Raw genomic sequence first — 27,341 nt, 5'->3', positions numbered from 1 at the left:
TAAAGAGTCATTCACACACAAGTTTTGGACATTTCTACAGAAACATCCTTAATGACATCTCCATCACAAAACAGAACACATGTGCACTACATGTTGGCTAGATCATTTTCTACTGTGACAGTATTGAATGCAATTAATTTTGAAATAAAGGGGCGAATGTCTTACGTTCCAATAAAGGACTTACAATTTTACTTGTTCCTGTAATTACAGTTTCTTGATGAAAATAGCCATTAATAAAATTACACTTTAAAGGGTTTTCACCAAGTGTTCAGAGAAAAGAAGTAAAACTCACAAATGATAACTCAATAATACATGTAGTTTAAAAATGAAGATAACGTTTTAATTTCTTCTGAATTCAAACCTCTAACAGGAATGGAAAGGCTGGGCCATCAAGCATCAAGTTGAAGAGGAAACATCCCTCTTCCTGCCACCTTTTCCCACGAGGAGCATCAGTGCTGGTGCAATAAGTTACCTTGTACCTCGAAAGGCTATGTATGGGAAAATGCTTTTTTGCAGTGTTTCAGTCTTCCATTAAATTAACCTCCATCCTTAAATTCAATTTCAGCCGCTGTATTTGGTTAATTAATAAGATCATAAGGAACAAAATGAACGAGATTGTTTGGGGAAGTCTCTTCACCCCTCTACACCCTCATAATCTCAAGCATAAAAATGAGAGTTTGTCTGAATGATCTTTTATGTATAATTAGGATCCAACATCATATTAATTAGTAAACCTTGAATCATTTTCCAAATAGGTGCTTGGGTGGGGGGGAGATAAAGGACTGACTCAGAGTAAATCGAGTTACTAAAGTTAACAATATCTACTCATACACCTGTCATGAAGTTCTCAGCAGTTTGAGCGAGGTGCGGGACCTACAGCAGGCCCTCCATTCTGGTCAGTTCCCTTTCCTTCCAAAGCCTTTCCCGCTGGCATTTCTACAGACGACAGACTGCCAAGTTCAGCGAATATGTAACTTTTTCAAGGATGTTGTCTTGTCTGAGATTTCCCTGTATCTTGCAAATTGCCAAGCACTGCCAAGGAATCGATATACGTTCAGACTACAAAGCCGATGAAAGGACCCTTGGAATATGACCCTTACTCCCAGGCCCCAAAGATTTCTGATGGAACGCGTCCAGCTCATCTTCCATGTCACCAGTTCTGTGCCCCACAACACCTTCCACTGCTCTGCTGGGAAGGCAGCAGGATTGAGGATTTGTTAGGAAAACACCAGCAGAACGGGAGGGTGAGCCTGGTGCTGCAGCCTCCTGCCTTCATCAGACCTGTCTCCCAGCGTCTAGAGATAACACAACTGGAACTCACGAGGCGCCTGTGTGTTACCTATTCAATATTTTAACACATAAAGAAACCTTTTCAATGGTTAGCAATTTAATATTTTTCCCTTAAACTTCATTCTAGTAACAATTCTAATAGATCTTTGCAATTTAAATGCATGAGGCTGCTATCCTGTGATGTTTTGAAAGCCTAACTCTACAGTCCAGTAATTTTTAAAGACAACAATGCTGGGTTGTTTGGTTTTTTTCCTCTTCTCTTCCTTTGTTCTTATTTTCTTGTTTTAGATTTAGCCTTTGCCCTTTCAAAATATAAAAGACCTTGGAAAATATTTTTAAGTATTTCTAGTTTTCACTATGTTAATCATAATACCATCTCATAAAAAAATGCAAACGATACCTTTGTACAAATAAAAGTCAATAATTTCACATATTCCATATTCATCTAAATCAAATTTGTTGAAAAAAATCTGATGTGCAAAGTAATAATACATAGTTATCTGATCTACTGGGCAATTTTATAATTCTGGCTGGCTGATCACTAATATCACTAAAAACAAAATCTGTCAGATAGTTGAATTTTATCTTTTTATATAATCTGTCATACAGGAGTAAAAAATATTACAGAAAAAGCCTAAGTTAAGCAAATGAATACCAGTGGCAAAGTCATTCCAGAGTTGTTCTGGAGCAAAGCAGAAATCTGGGACAGAAAATCCATTTGTTTAATTGGCCTGATCTCTCGCCAAGATTATTAGCACTCTTCAAGACCAAGTGTCTAACTAGTTCTGTTCAAAATGACATTTGGGGCCCTGGCCAGTTTGGCTCAGTGGATAAAGCGTCATCCTGCAGACTGAAGGGTCCCCGGTTCGATTCTGGCCAAGGGCATATGCCCAGGCTAAGGGCTCGATCCCCAGTAGGGGGTGTGCAGGAGGCAGCCAATCAATGATTCTCCCTCATCATTGATGTTTCTATCTCTCTCTCCCTCTCCCTTCCTCTCTGAAATCAATAAAAATACATTAAAAAACAACAGCAACAAAAAATGACATTTGGGGAGTGCTCAACTACTTTTTACATTTTTATTCTTCAAATTTCCCCTGGCCAATCTAGACGCAAACGCTAATAAATCGCTCCTTTCGCCTCAGTCCTTGCCATGGATCTGTGGATACTGAGAGAGCGGCCTTCCTGGGATACCTTCTATCAGGATTGTTCTTTCAAGCCAAGGATATCATGTAATGGGATCACCCCACTCCATCCATGCATTTCAGGGGACACTGAAGGTTCTCCTGCAGCACTGAAAGCAGTCATCTCTTTTGAAATGAGAACATTAATGAAATACAAAATAATGTCTATTGGCAAACCACCGCAGTTCTTAGTCACTTTTAATCGAAATCTTACAGAAAAGTGCTTTGACTGATTTGCGTTAGCAGTTTAATGATACTTACTCTATCTCTTGAAATGAGCTGGGCTGCTGTTTGAAAACACATATCATTCTGAACGCTGCATAAGGGTTTTTATCATTGTTTTTAAAGCAAAGGAAATCTTTAAACACACAGTGGGAGATTTTAATAGATGGCAAAATAGGGTGGTTAGCTATTACTGAATTATACGAAGTCAGTTTAAGTGATTTTCCAAACAAACCTCAACTTCAAAGTTTACTTTAAGACAACAGACTGTACCCATATTTCCCCATCCTGAATGCTCTGAAGATCCCTTGAATGGTATCTAAGAAAAGTAGAAGGGGGAAAAAAAGATTATCCATTGTCAACAAAGAGAATGGTGAGCAATAATTGGCAGGATTGGGTCTGAGAGACATAGCACCCTTTCAGCAATAGGGCATTACACTACTACCTATTTTTGAGTCAAAATAGGTGCCAATAAGTTGGTACACTTTGAAAACAAAATTTTAGATATAGCTTATCAATTAGCTAGTATCAACAACCTATTCACCTAAAAATACATTTTGAATACAGTTGCTATTTCACAGAAAATGAAAGATGATCTCTTAAAAACTTTGTTTAGCCTTCAAAAAGTATATCATGCACTTTCTCGACTTCTGCAACAAAGCACACTGAACCCCCCATTTCCTTCAGGCAGAAAAGCAGAGAGCCAGCCGCCTGCTGTCCTGCCTCCGTATCCCATCTAGTCCTGAAAAGCACCCCCTCCCGTTGCTAACTGGGTTAGGAGACAGTAGCTTGTAAATTGTCAACTACTTCAGCTCCAACAATAATGCCTTTCAAAGGCAAGTCGGGTGAATAGGAGCTGATTTTACCCTCCCTCCAAATGTCCCCACACTGCTACACTTTTTAATTCTTATATTTGCTAGACTTATCTTTTGCCCCCTTAGGATGTTAGTATGGAGTGTAATTTCATTGCCACCAGTGCAGCTGCCACAAAGCTCTTTCTTTACCTTGCCCCTAAAAACGGTCTGCTGCGGGGTACCAGATAATCATGTTCGCGTATATCGTGAGCATAGGCAACTCAGTGAGGGCCTGTGGTTGACGCTCGTTTGTGGGGTGCATGGGCTTTACCGTACGGACTGTGTGACATCATTCAGCCTGGCTGCTCAGGGGCCTTGTTCCCTCCTTGTCAGGATCCTATGTTATATTATTCTACACATTCAGATTATCAAAAAGGTCAAAAGTGCTTCCTCAATGTGGAAATAACTACTCTCAGTTATGTGCAGATGAATTCTATTCGTTACAAAATGCCAAAGGTCGTGCAGCTAATGGCAAATTCAGAACGAAACTCCAAGAATCCTGCCTCCCAGTTCAGAATATTTTAACTTCTTAAAGAAATACTCTATATATTTTGCCTTCTTTTCCTAACTACTTATTTATTCCTAAATCCTTCAAGTGGATTTTCCTCTTTCTAATAAAACTGTTTTATCAAAACTTTTCTGAGTTTTGAATCCAAATGAGACCCCAGCCTCTTCCTTGACTTTCTCTTCAGTGTTTTCCCTTCTGGATGCTCCTCCTCCCTGCTCTGTGCCATCCCTGGATGATACACTACCTGATCCCTGTCTACCTATTCCAGTAACAAAAATGTTCTTCTATTCTTCAATAATTCCTTTTCCTCTTCAAAACCCATGAGTAGCATTTCTAAAAACCCAGTCCCCAGCCCTCTTCTTGCTTCCCACTAGTCAGACAAGACCCAAGTCTAAGTTACGATGTTTGACCTCTCAATATGCAACTGCCTGGGGGACATTTCTGTCATTTTACTTTTTCTTTTAATCTTTACTATTGAGATTATTACAGATGTCTCTTTTCAAACACCCCCCCCCCTTGTTGTCCCCTTCCACTGGGTTCCCGCCCCACTCCAGGCCTTCACCACACTATTGTCTGTGCCCATAGGTAATGCATATCTATATATATAAAAGCCTGAGCAACTGGCCGACTGGCTGACTGTTCCAATGGCTGACCATTCCACCGCTGACCGGTAGCTATGATGCACATGGACCACCAGGGGGCAGACGCTCAACGCAGGAGCTGCCGAGCTGCGGTGACTTGGCAGCCGTGGTTCTCAGGTGATGCACCCGGAACCAGAGAGGAGGGAGCCCGATTCTGGGGTGTATGACCCAAGAATCGCCCTCTTGCAATATGGGACCCCTCAGGGGATGTCAGAGAGCTGGTTTCAGCCCGAACCCCACAGGCCAGGCTGAGGGACCCCACTGGTGCACGAATCCGTGCACCGGGCCTCTAGTATGCATATAAGATTTTTGTTTACTAATGTCACTAGTGCAACAGAATTTAAACCAAGCTCCTATCTTTCTCACTTAACCAGGTCCCTTTCCCAACTTGATTAGCTCCTCACAATATCATCCCTCCTCTCCCTTCCTCAGAACTTTGACTTAGCATCTGCTTAACCACTCTCGCCAACTAGCCTCGCTGTCATTCCATATCAACAATCACTTCTCTAAAGACCCTCTGGTAGCAGCATGTTGCCCTCTGTTTACCACACGATGGAAGCCAGCACTAAGCTTCAATTTCTTCATACCTGAACTTGAGTTATTGTTGTATCAATGCAGGTAATGTTAGGTCCAAGTATTTTGTAAAGAAAATACAGCTTTTTGTTTTTGTCAACATAATTTGTGTTATAGCTTTAATCCTAGGCTCTCATTATCTTAAAACCAGATATTTCTTACTACAACTTAAAACGTAGGTGGTTAATAAAATAGAAAAAAAAAATGCACGTGGTCTCCCTGGCTGTCACCTTCCTCTAGTGAATTGGTCTTGTATTTTCTATTTTTCCTTAAATGTTACTTGGAACATGTCACTATAGAATAAAGAAGCTATCCTGACTGTATGTTACTTATCACATAAAATTTAAATTCTTTTGTTAGATTTCAAAACTCTTCATCATGACAAAACCATTTCTAACCAATGTTCTAACCATTTCTAACCATGACAAAAGTTGCATTTACTGGGTGCTAAACAGGTGCCAGTGACTGTTCTAACCATTTTCCATGCATTTTAATTCTTCCGACAGCTGCATGAGGTAAACACTATTATCATACTCACTGTACAGAATAAGAAGGTAAGGCACAGAGAGGCTCAGTAATTTGTGCAAGGTGACATATATCATGGAGTCAGCATTGGAGAATCTGCTTCCTGTGGCTAAGCTCTTCAAAACTACATTTTACTCTAAAATCCAGGATCTACCTATGCATTCATAACCCCACCACACCTACATAAATATTCCAGTCTAAACGGGGGAGTCATGTCGTTGATCAATCAAGTCTCATGCCTCTGTTCTTAACTCTGCTATTAAATCAGCTACATTTTAACCATACATCAACACCTAACTAGACTTACACATCAATGAGCCTTCCCTAATACAGTCTAGCCATTCCAGTATCGCTGACTAGATGGAAGGCTCCATATCCTTATCTCCCTTCTTTGCCTTTGATGGGGATCAGAACATGCCGCGCCCAAAATAAAGGATGTTCCCCTGTTCAATATTTTAAGTGGAAGGAGTCTGAGAAACCAACAGAAGCAGGGTCACTCTAACCTTCCCCTCACCCTTCTTCCCTAAAATAGGCCAGAACACCCTCATACGGAAGGTACCCTCCCTATACCAGGAAGAAAGGAGCATCCTTATCTCTGAAGACAAAGAGCTACCCAGAAGAATCCTAACCAACAGGCATTGCCAAGATTCTCCCAGTTTACCACAATTACTGCAAACTCCTTGATCTATCATATTTCCACATGACTGCCCACTCTTCATCAAACCTAGCATAAATATACTCAGATCTAATTGTTTCTTCAGGGCTTAATTTCCTTATGAAGGCTCCTGTGTCACATGAAACTGATATTAAACAAATGTGTATGCTTTTTTCTCCTCTTCATCTGTGTTTGTCAGTTTAACTTTCAGACCTAGCCAAGGATGCTAAGAGTGTGGAGAAAATCTTTCTCGTCCCCTACCTATTCTACAACATCAAGCTCAGAACAACTTCCATTGTATATATTGAATCAATATTTATCGACCAAATGATTTATCAACTCCAAAATGCATAATTCCAGTGGCAAAACTTAAAGAACATAAAAGAGAGCTCAAGGCCTTCAGAAATGCCCAAAGTTAGAAAGCAAGAAGAAATCGGGGAACAATAGAGGCATAAAAATAAGTTGTCAGAAGCTTGAAAGTAATGTTCTCACAGCCATTGCATTGCAAAGAATTATGGCATTTGTGAAAATCAGTATCTGAATATGGCAAAGCATCTCATTAAATGTGGTAACGGGGCAAAGTAATACTTTGCAAGCAATAGCTTTGTGTTTTTAATCCTATATAATATTTTGAAACAAATTTTTTAAGTAAATAGTTATTTTATTTCAATCATACAGTCACACACAAAAAGTCAAATTTTTTACGTATGGCAGAAAAAAGTATTCAAATTCAATTAACTCTATGCATAATAACTGACTTCTCTTTTCACATAGTTCAGCCCCTTTATTCTTACCAGCTTTAAGAACAAGATTAAAAAAAAAATCTGAATCAGATTCTAAAAATCACTTTATCCATACACACATTCAAGGATCAAGGAGATCTTATAAAAAAAACATATTTTTTATCTTGCTGGCTCCCTAATCTTCCCACAACCCCATCCCTTGCCTCAATCCTCTCCCCACTATCCCCTTCACACACCCACAGTGGGTTCAAACTATAGGTCTCTTCTCTAGTTACAATAAAAATCACCAGCTTTTGTTACACAACAGAATCTTCCATTTACAAAGACTGCTAGCAGTGAGTACTGGGTGTGTGAGGTAACGTTACAGGGTCTATATCTACACCTACTCTGCAGCTGCACAGTTTTGGGCTTTCCAAGTCTCTAAGTATAAAGCAAAGACTGATGCCAGATAAAAAAAAATAAGTTTTAGAGCCAGCATGATCAAATCAGGGGACAATGATTCCCTTCCCACTATCCATCTGAGCAGCATCTTACATCAACATTAGTGCTATCAGCACCTGGCCTGCACCAGCTGCTCTCCTCTTCCCAACTGAAAATAAGACACCGGATCTAAAATAGTGAGGACTAATATGAAGGGGCCATCTTTCATTAAAGGGTTATTTTCAACTTCTCAATTAAAACATTATTTGTATCTATTTGTATGTGTGTGTTTCTATTGGCTACATAAATGGATCACTTCTATGCTTTCAGGTTCTTTATTTTCTTCTAAATTGTCAATTTCTATAACGATCCAGTGATATGTGATTGGCTGGCATGTAATATAACTCATCAGAAACACGGAAGCAACAGCCCAAATCCTGAGCAATATTGATATAAACCATCAACTGCTTCGTTTTTGAGGCCAAATCACTGTGAAACAACTATGATGTTTTATCCTGTATGGGTTGTGATATAGTCATTCTATTTGCTTCTTTTTCTGTATCAAGATAGATTTATTAGACTACATGTTGAAAGATGAAAAATACAGAAGGGATATTCATTGCAACAAGGATCATGATTATCTTACAAAAAGATGATATTTCAGAGTCTATTTGTAATTTTTTTATTGCTAAAAATTACTTGTTTTCATCAAAAACTGAACTATGTGACTGAAATGTAACATGTAACCCCTTTTAATTTTTTAAAATACTGTGTGCTAAGTTTTATTTATTGCAAAACAGGAACACCATACAAGTTCCTTTTTTACTGTTGACACTATTACAGATGTCCCCCATTTCCCCGGTTTGTCTACCTCCACCAAGGCCCCCACCAGCCTTCACCATACTGTTGTCTGTTTTCATGGATATGCATATATGTTGTTCCTTCCCTAATTCTTCACCTTCTTTTCTCTAGCCTTCCCCATCTTCCTCCCCTCTGACATCCATCAGTCTGTTCCATGCATCTATTGATTCTATTTTGTTCACCAGTTTATTTTGTTCATTAGATTCCACAAATAAGTGAGATCATATGGTATTTGTTTTTCTCTGACTGGCTTATTTTGCTTAGAATAATAACCTCCAGGTCCACCCATACTGTGGCAAAGAGTAAGAGTTTCTTTGTTATAGCTGCATAGTATTCCATTGTGCAAAATGTGTCACAGCCTTTTTTGAAAATATATTTTTATTGATTTCAGAAAGGGAAGGAGAGGAAGAGAGAAAATCATTGATCAGCTGCCTTCTACACACCCCTCTCTGGGGATCGAGCTCACAACCTGGGCATGTGCCCTGACTGGGAATTGAACTGTGACCTCTTGGTTCATAGGTCAATGCTCAACCACTGAGTCACGCCAGCTGGGCACCACAGACTTTTTATCCACTCATCTACTGATCAGCACTTGGGCTGTTTCCAGGTTTTGGCTATTGCTGCTATGAACATCGGGGTGCACACATTCTTTCTGACTGGTGTTTTGGGGTTCTTATGATACATTCCCAGAAGTGGAATTGCTGGGTCAAAAGGCAGTTCCATTTTTAATTTTTTGAGGAAACTCCATACTGTTCTCCACAGTGGCTGCACCAGTCTGCATTCCCATCAGCAGTACAGGACGGATCCCTTTTCTCCACATCCTCGCCAGCACTTGTCGTTTGTTGATTTATTGATGGTGATACCTCACTGTCATTTTCATTTGCATATCTGAGTGAAGCCTAAAGCTGCAATTTTCATTTAACATGCATTATTTTAAAATAACTTAAAATACAAGAGATTTAAGTTATATTTTAACTTTTAAATATTAAGTAAGGTAGAATCTGCCTCAAAAAAACAAAAATTGGTTGGAGAATATGGCTAAATAGCAAAGAGTTGGCAATAATACCCCAATTAATTTCAAAGCAAGTATCAAATTTTTAAAATTCAATTCATCGACAAGACAAATAAATGTACCTCTGGTCAACCCATGATCTACACAATGGCTGGGGGGATTCCGGTCTGGCACAGCCACCTGGAGGCCGGCATGATTTGTCCAGCTGTGCAGCACCTGCATGGGCAGCCTGAAAGCATTGGGAGCATTCGAGTCCCACAGGCTGCACTCTGCTGTTGCCACACCAGTGGGAAATTGCATCTATAAACATGTCTAAAGAAGTGATCACGACTACGCAGAATACAGGCAGCTTATTTTAAAATTTCCAATGCAAATTAAAAGTCCCCTTCTCTCCTTTCTGGTCAGCTATGAAGAAGTAAGTGCTTTATAAAAAACTCTTTGTATCAATATTTCATTTCCTAGTGCCTGCAGAGAAATAGTGAGTCAATTTTGCCTCCTTAAGCTAGAGAATGAGAAACTGTGATTTCTCAAATGCCAGACATCCACTGATCCATGTATCTGTTTCATTGGCCACATCCTTTTTTTTTTCCTTCTTTTAATATTTTCAGCTTAGTCCAGTAGGTGACACATACAGATGTTTAATAAAATGTTTTGAAACCCTTTTTTTGATACAGCACTGCTCTTAATATGATGTGACTATATTAAAAAAAAACTAATGACAACCAAAGTCCAGGCTATTAAGGATTTAAGCATGACATCTCATTTAGTACAAGACCTTACATATAGAAAACACACAGAATACTTTATCTACTTTTTTTTTCCTGAGAGGTGATGTTTTTAAGGGTCAGGTAATCATCTAAAATCATATCAGACTTTTCCTTCTCTTTCTGCTGTTTGACAAAGAACTCTTTGAGCCGAAATATAAGACATAATGTGACTGACAAACAGCTTAGTTTAGATTGATAGTGTTTCCTATGCCTTCCAGCATTCCAATGTGCACTCATACTCTAGTCCAAGAGTTAATTCTGGGGCTGGCATGGATGTCTACATTTAAAAGCTAACTCACTGGTGTCCCTTTAATGTCTCTACTGGGAGTGCATCCTAAATAATTATCCCAGTGGTATGGGGCATCTCTAAAGGCATGTCCAGCATCTAGCTTTCCACTGCATTACTTTCCTTTAAAGCAGTAAGTAAGACTGGGAATCCTCCAACTTCAGCTCATACTGGATTTTCTAATTAGATGATAGGAAAACTTTAATTAATAAGATGACCCCAGTATAAAAATCAGATCACACTGTTAAGCATTTACAACTTACAAATTTTAGCAAGCACTGACTTTTGCAAGTCAGCCAACTTTGTTAGTTCTCAACAATCCTTTAATTAGGCTAGACAGAAAGTAGCATGCACTAATGTGTGTCTTGGCGAAATTCCAGTGGGAGATCACAGCAATCTGGCCTATGAAAACTTCCACTGGTTTCATCTGAATACAGTAGTCTTCTCCTTTCTCTGTCTCTATTTCATTCTCCACTGATGCTTTATGAGGGCTCCTGTTTTCCACCCTGAGCACTACAGATATCACGTTAACAAGACCTGCTGAAAACCTACCCCACCAAGAAAAACAATGTACTAAGAAGTGTAGTGTGTTCTAAGAAAACCCACAGTCCTCTTCTCATATATAGCCAGCACACCTGACTAAGTCAATTCCTATGAAAAGCATAATTTTCTTCTCTCCCTTCCGCCCATTCTACACCCACTACTCTTTAGTGCACGCGCACACACACACACACACACACACACACACACACACACCACTTCCATACACCTAAACATTCATAGAGCCCACATACATCTTTAAAGATATGTTTTTACTGATTTCAGAGAAAGGAAGGGAGGAGAGAGAGAAAGAGACATCAATGATGACAAAGAATCATTGATGGGGTGCCTCTTGCATGTCTCCCATTGGGGATCAAGCCTGCATGCCGGGCATGTGCCCTGACTGGGAATCAAACCATGACCTCCCGGTTCATGAGTTAACGCTCAACCACTGAGCCACACCAGTCCAGCTGGCCCTACATACCGCCTTAGGAGGATTACATATAAATGCAAATTTTAAAAAGCTTCATATGCATCTATTTCTAAGTTTATTAAGGTGTGCATGTTTTTTTTTTTTCTTTTGGCCTCTGTTACTGCTATTTTACCCTGTACTTTGTTAAAGAAAAATGCATGAGGTAAAATATTAATTGACTTCTATATAAATATGTAGCTGAAAATGCACCTTCTAGCCTGGATCTCCCAGAAAAAGGCATTGTTAAATGCAAGATCTAACCATAAAATCAAAGTAAAAGAACCATCACAAAGTCTTGTAATTTACTCCCCTCCCTCCAAGCATGCAAATTAAACCAAAAGGCGGAGTTACCACAAGAAATTAAGTTGGGCCAAGAGAAATGATACAGTCTCTTAGATAATTTAAAAAATTAATCTTTGCTGTGTTACTATACTTCTATAGGAATAACTTGGCCTTCTGGTGAAGCAGGATATCAAATATTAAAAAACTGTTGAATATTCTTGGGTTTGAGGGATCACCTAAAATATGACTTAAGTATTTTTTAATTAAGTTCCAAAAAGGCAATATTATAATTTGAGTGTGTGTGTGTGTGTTTTCATAAGAGTAAGGAAAGGTTTCCAAATTCTTCAGAGTGTGAAAAAATGTTGAGTTCTTAAATTACTGTCATAATATTAACTTTTATCCAAATATTTTATTGGATTAAAAGCTCATAATTTGACCCCAAATTTCTCACATATGACTTTCATGTAAATATGTACATGTCTATCTCATACTTAATATGTATTCCTTATCTGAAATTTTAAGACATTTCGTGAAGATACACACATTTATACATACACACACACACACACACACACACACACACACACACACTCACACTGCACATTTTAGCAGACTATTGGATTTGGAAGAGAACAAATTATAAGTGTCAGAGACTCACTGACAGTCTTTACTGGTACCGAAGGAAAGATGACATTCACTAAGTCTTAGATAACAGCCACCTGGCTCAAACTAAAGTGAGCAAAACAGCTAAGAATACAGAGGCTTGGTTGAGCACATATTGACCATAAAAAGTAGCTTTCAAATAAATCTAGATTCAACATTGCCTCTCCAGTTGATATTCCCGCAAATGCTTACTCAACATTCCCCTTGCCTGATACATGTCAACCTACATTCCAGTCACCTGTATTTATATTCAGATCTAACAGATCTTTGCAATATGTAAATAACATGTATAAACTATATTACATAAAGCTAGATAATATAAATTTAAAATACATAAATTAGCATTTTTAAAGATCTCACTCTTTAATGTGTATTTTATTGATTTTTTTAGAGAGAGAGGAATGGAGAGGGAGAGAGACATTGATGAGGATTAAACCCCCAAGCTGGGTATGTGCCTGACTGAGAATTGAACCAGAGACCTTTTAGTGCACAGGATAACACTCAACCAACTGAGCCACACTGGCCAGAGTCATAAATTAACATTTTTTTAATTGGACCATGATGGACCAGATTACATAAACAGTTATTTTTCAGCAACACTGATCTTATTTTTATTAAGCTCATATGTGATTTTATATTAAATAATGAACAGAGAACAGTAAAGCATTTCAGCTACTATCATATTAAGTACAGAGTATGGCTAATCTATATATATAAAAGCCAAGCGGCCAGAAGGACGGAACAACCAGTTGCTATAATGCTCACTGTGGCAGCCAACCAGCCCAATTGGGGACTCAATAGGGCCCCCTAACCTCCTTTGGCCCATCCCCCTGGCCGGCCACACCCCCGATCAGCTCCCCCCACCCCAATCAGGGGCTGGGCTGGCTGGCCAACCTCCCACCCCCCACCCCCGCCCGCAAGCCCCACCCTTTATCACCCCCCCATCGGGGATGGGGCTGGTGGCCAACTTCCTGCAGCCCCACCCCCAGCCAGGCCATCCCTGATAGGCCCCCATTGGGGCGGGCTGGCCGGACCCCACCCGTGCATGAATTCGTGCACTGGGCCTCTAGTAAATAAATAAATAATAAGCCTCGGGTTGCAATTTGAACCGATCTTCACTTACAACAAGCACTAGATATTAGATCAATTTACGATAGAAACACAGCTTGACATTTCTTCCAGTTAGATCATATCCTAATTGACAAGAGGGTGGAAACATACACTTAATTTATTCAGCACATGTCATTATGCTATTCATGGGTGGACATTTCATAAATCTCACTTGATTAAGCTGATTTAGTAATTACTTAATTTCTTCCCACTGTTTGTTAATTCATTCATTCATTTTAAAACAATCATAACAGTGCTGCAGGGTAGGAATCAACTCCTGGTTCATTCCTGGAGTCACTCTGGGTCTTCTCCATCTCCCAACACCTCAAGGCAGGGCCCTGGGCACGCCTGGCTCTCAGCACGTGGCTGGCAATGTTCCCATCCCCTGCTGCATCCAAACCACATCAGAAAGACTTTCAGAGAGAAGTGTTTTGTAAAGAAGATGTTTTAATCTCACAGAATTGCTTTTCACATAAGAAGTTGACATTCCTTCTCTAAATTGAGATCCCTGCCTTTTGCCAACAACTTTGCTAACATTTATCATCCATGCATTCCTATTCCTATCTAAGTTCAACATGTAACATTTTTATTCATATTATGAAAGATTAAATTAAAAGATGGGCCCAGCAACAGCAAACATGCAACAGAACCCTTTTGTGTGTGAAGTGTATATCAAATTGCTATACAAATCTCAAAAGGAAAAAAAAACACAACTCATCGAGGTATACTTCTCTCAATTTTAGGGACAAGCTAACATTTCAGGCCATTTTGATACTTCACAAATCCATAGCATCAAAGCAGGTGCAGTCACAGGGCATCATCAGGACTTCATTCTTGTGAAAGGAAGTGAAAACCAATAGTTTCCCTTAAGGATTAGAATAAGAGAGGCATACAATACTGTTGTTACAAGATTTACAGTTGCTAAATGTAAAGTGAACTTATGCCATTTCCCTGATTTTTAGGGCAGCTTTTTTTTTAACAAAAACAAAATGAATCTGAGACTATCAAATGGTAAACTGGGAAAGCACTTTCCCATACATGCAAGAGCCTGTGGAACTTCCCATGAATGATTTATATAAAACCAGAAATACGTTCTTAAGCAAACTCTTAATGAATTCAGTCAACTTCACAGTCTTTACCAGAACAGCCTTTAAAAAAGTATCCATCATAAAAAATAAATAAATAAACAAATAAAAATAAAAAAGTATCCATCATTTTAGGTAGAGTAGCATCACTTGCTTCTGAATTGTTAGGCATTTACCAGACCCTCACCAGGCCCCCAGTCCTGTAGAGAAAGAGGGAAGCTTTAATACGAGGCCAAAAGAAAAGCTAAACTTAGGTTCATAAATGCTACTCAAGAGCCAGAACTTAACTACCATCCCTCGAATGAATAAATGAAACCATATTTGATGAACGATGGACAAAAATAAAACTTACTTTAACAACTTAATTCCTGTTGACACGAGTAAAAAAAACACGTAATCCGACACAAAGTGCCAATATTTTAGAAAAATCAAACATTACAGGTTCACTATCATCAAATTTGTGAGCCAACTTTATTTAAAAGGAAAGAAGGGAAAAGGAGACTCGGACACTCTACCACCTGTGTAATATCAAATTCACAATAGCTTCTGAAGCTTTCCAATAGTTAGCTTGCTCACTGCTCCCAATACCTATAGTTAAACACATTCACTGACCCAATCTCGTTCCTGCACCTCAGAGTAATCAAGTGGAACAAACAAGTAGCGTTGCCATCGGTAGCAAGATATTAAAGGAAGGAAGCAAAGGGAATTGGACATTGTTGAGCCTAATGGACTGGGGCACTGAATCGGACACTGAGCCTGTTTGCTTCACCAGGAAGCGGCAGCTTCACACAGACTCCAGGGCACTTGGTCCCCAAGGAGACCTAAGCCCTCCCAGGGGACAGGAAATCTCCCCAGAAGCACAATCTTGCCCTAGACACCAAATTGTCAGGGGGAGGGGGAGAGGTAGGCCCATGCCCAATAGAAGTCAAAATGGCACAAGGGGGAGGGGCTTGACCATAGAGGTCTGTGGGTCTAATTTGGAAAAGAAATCATCGGTCTGGGTGGAACCATCAAGGCCCATGAGATTTGGGAAGCTGGTTATTTTGAAAAAGCTCCTGGTCATAACCCCAGGGGAACAGAGAAGAGCTTTCTCGCCAGAGCACACTTGACCCTGAAGGCCTAGCAGCCAACCAGGGAGGCAGCCGCGCAGGCTCCAAAGGATAAACTTAAATCTGAAACAAACTCTGCTTACTGGCCTTCGTTTGGGCCTTCATGAAGGCAAGACTGGACTTTTTCAATGGCGGGCAGAGAGAGATGGGACACTGATAACCCAGGGGTCTATTTCCACCCCAATAACTCTTGCCACACCACCGTCTCCCATGGGTGGGACCTTGGATTCCTTTCTTCAATCCCATGAAAGAGCCCAATTTCCACTGGCAACAGTAGCACCTGGATACACCATATACTCTAGGCCAAGCATGTCAAACTCAAAGGCTAACACGGGCCAAATAAACAAGGTTTAAGTTTATGAGGGCCACAAAAAAAAACACACAAAAAAGCTTCAATTTTCATAGAAATGTAGGTTTATTTCGATAGAGACATGCTGAATACAAAGGGCTGCAATAAATGAGTAATCATTAACATAAAATAATAGAACATTTTAACAAAAATTAATACTTTTTCTTGAATATTAAGTTACCAGACACTGAATAACTGCACAAATTAATAAGCATAATGCAATTAAACCTATTTTTCTTGTTCTCTGAAAGCGAAATATTTCCTGTAGCGCACACCAAACAAGTCAGTCCAAGACTAATGATGTGGCCATCAGCTGCTAAAATATTCGCTGCTAGTATTAGTGGAGAGAAATGGTGCGCCTGTGCGTAAGGCGCGTCAGGGATATGAATGCAACACAATTATAGTAATCAGTCATTAGCGAACATTGTAGTTCGTTATTAATAATTATGTATAACAGGATATTGTAAGAATTAAGTCACGATATTTTTATTAAAACGTTTCTTACATAACGTTATATTGGCTGGACTGCAAAAATATTCGTTGTGGGCTGCGCAGTGGGCCAGGAGTTTGACATGCTTGCTCTAGGGCCTATGATTCTTATCTCACAAAGAGAATGAAGTCAGAACCCCTGTGTCATACAGAGGGATGAATTCTGACATCCAGGAGCAAGCTGCCTCCCACCACTGCATGTGCCATGCAATGGGAGATGCTCAAGGTCAAGACAAATGAGCACCCCCCTTCTCCAGGGGCCCAGAACACAGAAGGCAGCACACCGCCGGGCTATGATGCTCTCTTCTCACTGGCTCCTGGGGAAGTCCTCCCCATTGTCTCCCCAGTGCCATTAGAGACTGTGCTTTCTACAAGTAATACTTAGAGGGATCTGCCTTCTGTATCTCCTCTGGCTAGGAGCCCATACAGAGAAGGCTCACAGGAATTCCCTACCACTGAACATTTTAGACGTCACACTGACTCTCCATCATTTGACACACAGCTGTCAGTTAAAGGATCTGAAACACCTCCCTTATTCTTTTGTGCGATTAGCATCATACAAATGCACACAAAGACTTCTGTTAACAGGAGAGATTTGATCCCTCCATCCCAAACTAAGACCCATTTGTTTTCAAAGAATGCAACATTGTTGGGGTTTTAAATGTACCACTGTGTTAGAGTGTATGCATTGATTAGAAAACAAAAGAGAGTATGAGGTCTCACTCTTCACCACAAAGATTTAAGATGCCATGCTAGAAGAGTGAGCTTGGTTTTCGATGTAGGATACGGACCTTGCTCCTCATCACTGCTTTTAAAAGAAAGCGCTTCTTCAGATGCCCTCTGCCAGGTGTTCCGAAGTTCCAAATACCCTTGGAAACTTATTGCACCATGTCATCTACTTTGCTACATCAGCAACGGGACTTGACTTAGTATCACTGTTAAGGGTTGTGGTTTTAGTGGCTGACACATAATTTCAAGAAACTCAACTACACATAAAAGTAACAGCCACGTATCTGAAAACAAGGTTCCCTTCATTTATTTTAACTGCGTGATAATAATATTCTCAAACGTCGTTATGCGTTCCTATTTGTTACGTATCTGCTAAATGGGTTAAAACTCTCCATACTGAACTCTTAGCCTTCAAACATTGTTTAGATAAACGCAGTATTAACTTTTAGACTGTATCATTAGCCTAGAGAAATTTTTTCACTGAAAAGAGTGTCTGAAAATACTAGTTCCACGGAAGATTAATAGGGGGATCAGCAAGAAAGAGGTTCCTTGGTTCATTGTAAGCACTTTGCAAGTATTCGCCGAGATAAATGGACTTAAGCAAGGGTTTCTTTAGTTTAGGACTTCCTGGAACTGCTAGTATATTTTGTGACTCTTAAGGATAAGGTAGGCGAGGGAATAAAACCTGCAGTGTTGCAAAACTTATTTAACCTCAGAGCTCACGTTTGGCAGAACATTTTGCAGAACTAGCTCCCACAGAACACAGTTTTAGAATTGCAGGCTTGAAGAGAAAGCATGCTGACTGGTTTGCAGAATCTAAGTTTAATTCCTAATGGACACTTAAAGTAGGCACCTCAGACACATAAGTATATTGTTCTATCGATTTAAACCAACCGCACCTAGTGTTAAAACCCCCTTAGACAAAAACGATGGTGGGCGAAGAAAACATGTTTCTACAGGAAACCAGTCGTGTCAACAAGGGCCACAGGTCAAATGATATATCAGCATTCCAATAACTGTTCCTACTCTGGCTAGAGGAACATTCCTAAAATATTAAACTATTAACAATTACCAAGATTTTCCAGGTATTGGAAGTAACACAACCACAAAGCCTTAAATTGTGAAGCTCTTTCATGTAAACTTTAAGCACGTTTTCTCCCCAGATGCTCCAAGGTGTTCCATAGGGTAAATAGGTCATGAATTACCTTGCCCCACTTTTCAAATGAGGAAATGACACTCAGGAATATAAATGGCCTGAGCAAAGTCACAGTTATTTACTTGTCCAGTGTGAAAGCACTAGACTGGGCAGAGAAAAATCTGCCTTCTCACTTAGCCCAGTGCTTTTTCAGCATATTCCCACCTCTCTCTCTCTCTCTCCCCCAGGCAAAGTGAGAAGCTGTTCCAGAAATGTAGACTGAGGGGCTCGGCTAGAAAGAGAGGCAGATGAAGAAACCAATGCTGCTCCAGCATCGCCAGGCACACAGGAGATTATATATATATATATATATATATATATATATATAGAGAGAGAGAGAGAGAGAGAGAGAGAGAGAGAGAGAGAGAGAGAGAGGCACGGAATCTCAGATTTTTCTATATCCCTACTTATTGCAAAGACGCAAATGCTGTGAAAAGACCTTCCAGTTCCCTTATTTAAACTTCTGAATAGGGACTAAGCTAGAAGTCAGAAATAAGCATACTGGGTCCTAAAAAAATGGTTTTCTTTCACATGAGCAACAGGTCAAATGAAGAAATGAGCTATTTATCTGGTTGGGTTGAAGAATTTCATAAACAGGTCATGCATTCACACACCATTAAACGAAGATCTGTGTTCTAGGCCTGGCGTTCTCAAAGTTTGGTCCCTGACAAGCAGCAACAGTGTCCCCCGGGAACTCATTAGAAATGCAAATTCTGGTTCTAGGCCCTTCCTAGACCTTCTGAACCAGAACTCTGGTGTGGGCCAACTGATTTGCATAGAAAAGGCCTGCCAATGATTTTGACCTCAGACTCAGGTTCTAAAAGTGCTCTAGGATATTCCATGCATATTTTATTTTTTTTATTTATTTTTTTAAATATATATTTTATTGATTTTTTACAGAGAGGAAGAGAGAGGGATAGAGAGTTAGAAACATCGATGAGAGAGAAACATCGATCAGCTGCCTCCTGCACACCTCCCACTGGGGATGTGCCCGCAACCAAGGTACATGCCCTTGACCGGAATCGAACCCGGGACCCTTGAGTCCGCAGGCCGATGCTCTATCCACTGAGCCAAACCGGTTTCGGCTTCCATGCATATTTTAAATAACCTGCACTCGCCCGGCTGGTATAGCTCATTGGTTGAGCACTGACCCATGCAACAGGAGTTCGCAGGTTCTATTCCCAGTCAGTGTCAGGGCACATGCCTGGGTTAGGGGCTCAATCCCCAGTGGTGGGGTGGAGGGGGCAAGCAGGAGGCAGCCGATATATGTTGATGTTTCTCTCTCATGAATGTTTCGATCTCTCTCTCCCTCTCCCTTCCTCTCTCTCTAAAAATAAATTTAAAAAAACACACATTTAAATAACTTACTATTCAAGGTCATTTCCAACAATTTAACAATCTCACCAGTAGTAGTCTGGATGGATTTAGGATTTGGGAAATGTTTTAAAAAAAAAAACCACACACGTAGGCAAATGACATTACCCTACATTAGCCATTCATCATGGAATGGGTTCATAAAGAACAGGAAGTTGAGAAAAATGACTATGTTTCTTCTTCCCATAGAACAGTGGTTCTCAACCTTTCTAATGCCACGACCCTTTAATGCAGTTCCTCATGTTGTGGTGACCCCCAACCATAAAATTATTTTCGTTGCTACTTCATAACTGTAATTTTGCTACTGTTATGAATCGTAATGTAAATATCTGTGTTTTCCGATGGTCTTAGGTGACCCTGCTAGCGGTTCTCAACCTGTGGGTCGCACCCCACAGGTTGAGAACCGCTGCTGTAGATGTCCAAAGCTGACTGGCCAGGTGGCTGGCCTTCAACCCCACCCCCACTGAGGAGGCTTAGACTTGTGCTGAGGACTGTGTCCATCAGGAATTAGTAGGTATATGTTGCCTTTGTTAGTAAAACAAATGTACGCTAGTTGATATATGTTTATGTTACATGGAAAGGATGCTGTGTAGCTCAGTGGCACAAACTCGGTCTGTCTTCAAGTCGGACAGACCTGGATTGAAACGCAAGCTCTCCCACTCACTCACTAAGAGGGTGACTTAAGAATCCCTTAAACTTCCAAAGCCTCTGTTTCTTCCTCTGTAAAATGGGGGTATTGATATCTATTACCCATCTCATAGGATTATTAGAAAGAAATCAATGAAAATGACATATATTTAGTATGTAGCCCAGAACAAGCCTCCAATAAATCTCAACAGTTTTCATTATTAAGTACTTTGCAAAACTGGATTTTTAAAGCATAATAAGCTTTAAAAATACAAAATTAAAAAAAAAACACACTATTTTTCAAAGTGCATATAAAAGTTAATCGATTTGTAACTTTTCAAAGTATTTTTAGAGGGATCAAATTTAGTATGTGATCCATAACTAATTTAAAAGGTACAATTTATTAGCATTACCAAAGTCACACTAATTCCATTCCAGGTTGAAAACTAAGGTCTATAGCTTGCATTAGATTAAAAGTTACAGCTATTTCTGTCCCTTAAACCCAGTGCCTGTTTCAGGGATTAATCAAAAGGACAACACTGCTTCCAAGAACATGGCACAAGTAATGCCTTTACACAGTCAGAGCTTTCAAATTAAACACACCAGAAATGTTAAAAGAAGAGAAACCAGTTTGTTAATTTCATTTTACACCCTGCCTGGACAAAGAAAACAATATAAATGCCTTCATAACTTTCAAATGTCCTTCAATTTCTTGGGGTTGGTAAGAACACTGTTATCCCCACCCTAATGAAATGAAGTATGTATAGACATAGTACTTGTTTCTATTGTTGTTATGGGGGGGAAAGAATCCTGGATAAACATCATATCTTGGTGACCTATGTATTTTATTATATTGACAATAAACACTATTAAGTTTCTATGGGAGAGAAAGTGCACCAAAATTGGAAGAGCTCTTTATCTAGATGAAAAAAAAAAACACACAAAAAACAACAACAACAACAACAGACTAGAAACATTTCTCCTGCATGTGTGTTTGATTTCTGACATTCCATTTATAAGGCATGGAGCTAGGGTAATTTCCATTATTAGCCATATTTGTTTCAAAGCTACTTTGGGAAAAAATTACATTGATCTGCTTGAAATTCTACTAAATAACTGAAATACAGCCTTTGACATTTTAGCCATTAGTAGCATATATAAATAATTAATGCAATGGATGACATGATGTTAATATTTTTATGTATAGTATAAATGGGGAAATACTAAAATGTGCTTCTGTCTCAGATTTTATTTTTGTCGGAGAGAGGGAGAGAGAGAGAGAGAGAGAGAGGAAGTGAATGCCATTCGGACATCCTTGACTTGGAAAGAGGAGAACTGACCCCAGGTAAAGCAGCATCCGAGGGAAAGGAGGTGGCAGTGCCCGTATGCATTTCTGGGCCACTGCCCACATATGGGCCCCGACAGAGATGACTCTGGCATTCTGCACGGGAAACGCTGCCCATCCACGGCTTTGTTTTACTTGAGAAAGAGGAACGTCGCCTCACAGATTGGCTATTGGAAACGTCAGGTGTGTGAGGAAAAAAGCTGCCACGCGGTTCGTGAACCAAGGAAGAGAGCAGGACCCTGGACCGAGTTTCTACATCTTCCTTGGTAAACATTAGAGGACAGCAGTGCTGAATTACAATGAAAGAATATACATATATACATGTGTGTGTGTGTATGTGTGTGTGTGGAAATGTTGGGGTGCGCCGAGGCCGGTTTGGCTCAGTGGATAGAGCGTCGGCCTGCGAACTCAAGGGTCCCGGGTTCGATTCCGGTCAAGGGCATGTACCTTGGTTGCGGGCACATCCCCAGTGATGGGTGTGCAGGAGGCGGGTGATCGATGTTTCTCTCTCATCGATGTTTCTAACTCTCTATCCCTCTCCCTTTCTCTCTGTAAAAAATCAATAAAATATATTAAAAAAAAATGTTGGGTTGCAAATGTAGACAATGTCTGAAAAGAAGAAAGTAAGTATACAACTTAGCAAACTCTCCGCACCTATTTACACTATACGTTTCTGAAATGTTACCTGGAAAGTTTTCGTCTTCTCCAGGAATCAGATTGATTAAGGACCTCAAGACTGGATTAGCAATGATATCGGAATCTAAAACGTTTAATCCTCTGAGCAGGAGTGTTTCTGACAGGTGAAGCTCTGCACTTTCGGAGAACTTTCAAGCCTGTGAAAAGTATCCTAGGAAAAGCATAACATTCTGCCTGCACTTTTCAAGGTTCTGCTTTGTTTCCTAAGACGTAACTAACAGGCATGTAAGTGTGCACACGGCACAAAATCACGATTGACACCCCTGAGAAACTCCAGAGTTACAATGAGTTTGTTTTGATTTAGTCCATCTGTGTACTCATGGCCTTCTCCAAGAAACGTGTGCCCCTGAACGTGCTTAGTAACTGCAGCAGAAAACAACTGACCATTCTTGCTCAGGTTTCAAATGTGCTTCTTCACACAGCTGCACACGCATGTGTACTAACCCAACTGTTAGTTGCACCTGCTCCAAGTTACCAATATTTCATGGAGCACAGGCAAGAATGACATTTCCAAGTGCTAATCTGTTGAATGTAAATCTGTGCTTTCTTTCAATAGTTTAGGACTCATGCTTTGTGCCACACAGGAGCCTAGTGTACACAAATGGGGGCGATGGTGAATTTCCTTACTAGAAAAACAAAGCTGTCTTTGACATCTAAAATAAGTTATATTCTTCCATGTTATTACTGAGTGGTATTTTTCAATATTTATATAAAGGACTCTTTCATTCAACCAAACATTTTTTTAAAGCTGCAACTTCTTCAAACTGGTACAAGTTGTAAATAAGACTTTAAATTGTTCTTATCCTGTACCCACTCTATCCACCCCTTCAAATGCCACGATGATTTTCGTGACTACCTGAAATCTTCCGTTTCTGAGCATTAAGAACAGCAATGATAAGAGGAAAATTACTTTCTTGAGATTATGAGCTTAAACTCCAAATTCTGGACGTGCAGCAAACCAGTTTCCAGAGATCACACCCCTTTGGGTAGGAATCACCCTGACACTTGACGTTGGAGTAACTATATAGCTCAGAGAGGCATGAAATGAACGTTTTGTATTATATCTCTGTTGTATGAAATTCTAATGTCTTGTTTTATAACCCGATTTCCTGATTTTTAAAAGAATGTGTATTTATTCACACTTGTATTCTGCCCAGCATTAACTTAAAAACATGTTTAGCAAATTAAAAGCAACTATACAGAATCTTGACATTTATCTCTGCAGGGTTAGTTTCTGTCCTTCACTTTTTAAAAAAGTGACAAATGAGGTTCCCGTTCCCACAACACCAAAAGCTACCTCGCTTTCTACTAAGATAGTTGCAAGTTTATGTAAACATAAATATTCCTTTAAGTCTAATGAAAATATACTCTACTTACAAGATTGGAGGTAAATGTTTTCAGAAACTTAAATTTACTTAATAAAGTCAATAAAGTTTCTATCTTAGACTATCATGGTCTTCAATTAATTTTAACAAACTAAATTTTTTTCTGTACAGCTACAAAAAGACTATATCCAGATCTTATATAGACCCATACTACACACTTCAGAAGTAAACAAGACTAAGTGAACTTTTGTGTCAATCACACGAGTCATAACTTATTCTGGAAACCTGGCTACTTATAAAACAATCTTGACTCATAATAGCTCAAAGATACAAAAGTTTTTACAGCTCTATCAAGAGCAAAGGAAAATATATCCCACACCAAGTTATTTTGTTGTTTGGGGCTTTGCAACTATTAACTTGCAAAAGAATTATTTTACTTAAAATGAACTACTATATTCCTAAGAAGCAACAATTACCAGAAATCTCTGAGGTCCTTTAAATGTGATCATGCCTCCCTATCAAGCCAATGGGATATTCTTCCTCCTTTGTTTTTTGTTCTGCATCTGCATGAACATGGCTGCTAATTATATTATCCTGGTAGCACATATGTCTGAATGGGAAAACAAAATCTCATGATCCTTATTGAGCATAAAATATTTCCTGGGATTCAAATGTGTATACTTGCTTAGATTGAGCACTCCTATATTACAGCAAATTCTATTTTGTTAGAGAACTTAGCTTTGATTCAGAATTTCCGTCTCATTAGTGATGTAGCACCTTTCCTAAAACCCACTGCATGTAGACATGCATATGAACACACACACACACACACACACACACACACACACACACACACACCTTGAGCCTTATCCGGCTACTTTGTGTATTTAGCTTCCCTATTTGCATATTTATGTTTTTCTTAAATTGTTTAAGTTCTTGAAGAGTTTGTATTCACACAAAACACCATATAGATCTAATGCCTACATTTGCCATAATAAAGCAATGAATAAGCAAATGCATTATTTTCCAACTTATATGAATATAAAAATGTTTTGAAAATGTTTATGCAATTTGGCATACTTAGCCTAATGTAGTTTAACAAAGTAAGCTCTCTTATTGTTCTGATCAGCTTTATCATTAAGAGTAAAAATCCTTTATTTCAAAATGTAAATTAATGTGTGGTAGGAATAAAATGGTTTATATGTCATCAAAAAATATTACATTCTTAAAATTATATTGATATGTCTATCTTCTTATTTCACAGGTCAAAATATACATCATAAGCTAACTTTCCTGGAAAAGATAAACATCCTGAGATAACATACAAGAAAAAGAACTATTCAGCTAAATACTAAACAAAGCAATACCAGCAACCACCACTCATGACAACTGATAACAAAGAAGAACACTTAAGGAATTCTATCAATTTCATTAGCAAGTCTTTGCTCTTCTGAATACTTTACTGATTGGACTCTCAGAAATTTCCTTCGGTCTTGTCCTTTCAGCCTTTATGAAACAGTTGTTCGAAACGTAAGTGGCTATTCAGATTAATATATACTTTCCAGGGAAAGCTATTTTATAACAGGAGCAAGCAAGTACCTCCTACTTCAAATTAACCACTTACAGTGGCGTATTTTTCACCTCTAAAGTATTTTCAGCCCCTCTTCCTATTGCCCTTAGGAAATTTAAATTCAGAGACATGACACTTCCATTATTGGCTCCTTGCCTCTTTAAAACTGAACAACATTCCTCAAAAAGTAGTACATATAATTCTCTACCCTATAGGATCAAACAATAGTGTCTATTTCAGGAGCAATTACATGCATAATGTAAGACAGAATATTTTTTCCTTAGAACTGTTTGTAATAATTGTGAATTGAAGGCTACTGGTTCAGTCCATGGCAATGGTGTTGCTAAGTTCATCTAAGTATTTCTCTTCAATCTACATACTTTTAAAACTCAATGTGGCTTCCAGATCAAGCCACTTTAAAGATACCACCTGCCCTACATGGTGGTTTGTTACAGCATTATAGTTATAAGACAATATATTCCATGAAAAATAACACGTCAATGAAGAAACAAAGATACTGCAAACATTGGCATATAGAAGAAAAGTAAATATATACATATATGTGTATGTATTCCACATTTCTCTGTTACCTGTATAGTAAATTATATGTGACGATCACGTTATTACAGTCATAGGGATGAAAAGCATAAAAGAACAGCAGCTAATCTTGGTTTGCTTAAAGAAATTAAAGACAAGTTTAACCCACACCCGCCAAACTGTCTTCAGAGGAACAGCAATAGGTGGGGGCTGAAAGGCTCACCTCTGTACCACCCTGTGCGTCTCCCTGAAAGCATTTTAAATATAGACAATATATCTGTCACCTTTTCTCTTTTACTTTTTCTCCCATTCTAATCCACTGCAGACCCTTTACTGACACCACCCCCCCCCCCGCCCACTATCTCAGAGGCACGTTCCAGAAGAAGAGGACCCAAGTGCCACTTACCAGTTGCATGCCACAGATAAAGATAAGCGTGCACCTGCCATTGCAATAACCCATGGTTTCCGAGACCCCTGCCACAGCCAGACTGTCCCACGTCGGCCACCGTCGAGCCCCCACTTTATCCAATCAGATCGCCGGGAAGGACAGGCAGACCTGCCGAGGGCTCGGGGGCTCCGGGCTGCTGCTGCCAGCGTCCTGGGAACGGACAGGCATTAGGACCTGCAGGCGCCGCGGCGGCGGCAGCTCCAGCCGCGCCCGCCGCACATACCTTCACTCGCTCGGTGCGCACGCCGCGCCGCGGGCAACGCCGCCCGTGGACACGCGCCCGGGGCCCGCAGGGGCAGCAGCAGTGGCCTCGCCGCGCCGCCGCGCCCACGGGCATCTGGCCGCGAAGTTGCGCCCGCGCCGGCTCGCCCGACGCGCGCCAGCCACGCGCTCCCCGCCCGCCCGCCGGCTCTGGGGGCGGCTGCCCGCCTCCCTGCGCCGCGCGGCTCCGGGGCGCCCGGATCTGCGGGGCCAATGACGGGGGTGGGCGCGGGGGCGCGGCGCGGGCCGGGAGGGGGCGTCCGGGATCCGCGGTCCCGGGCGGCGGCGGCCGCGGCGGCTGCTGCGCGCAGTGATGCGGGGTCCGCGCCGCGTCCTGCAGCCGCGCGTCTCGCCGCGGCGCGGCCCCTCCCCTCGCCCAGATGTGTTAATCCTCCTCCAGGAAATCCTTCAGCCTGCCCCCCGCGCCCCTCCCGGGGCGTCAACTTCTCCCAGCCCGGCCGGCCTGCCGCGCGGGGGCCGCGGGCCGCGGTGTCTGCGCAGAGGCGGCGGCGTTGGTGGAGCTGGGGGCCGAGGGGCGAGGTGTCCGGGCGGCATGTACGCGACTTGCTGGGCTGGTGAAGGTCCTGCGCCCGCAAC

At 40.5% G+C, this 27,341-nt stretch overlaps 1 protein-coding gene across 2 annotated transcripts in view; it reads right to left on the bottom strand.

The window, feature by feature from the left end:
• The window catches only part of NKAIN2 (sodium/potassium transporting ATPase interacting 2), a gene marked incomplete at its 3' end in the record, with an annotated part of 783,638 nt that extends 756,735 nt beyond the window's left edge, over positions 1–26,903 (bottom strand). For both annotated transcript variants that reach the window (XM_079781273.1, XM_079781274.1), the window contains exon 1: positions 26,442–26,903. In XM_079781273.1, the coding sequence (XP_079637399.1) occupies positions 26,442–26,495 (54 nt within the window). In that variant the 5' untranslated portion in view covers positions 26,496–26,903. The remainder of the gene's footprint in view (positions 1–26,441) is intronic.
• Positions 26,904–27,341: the final 438 nt, after the last annotated feature.

The sequence above is a fragment of the Cnephaeus nilssonii genome (assembly GCF_951640355.1).
Source record: "Cnephaeus nilssonii genome assembly, chromosome: 9".
Taxonomy (NCBI): Eukaryota; Metazoa; Chordata; class Mammalia; order Chiroptera; family Vespertilionidae; genus Cnephaeus; species Cnephaeus nilssonii.
Note: the sequence above shows the minus strand (reverse complement) of the source record. Positions and strands in the feature narration are given on the sequence as shown.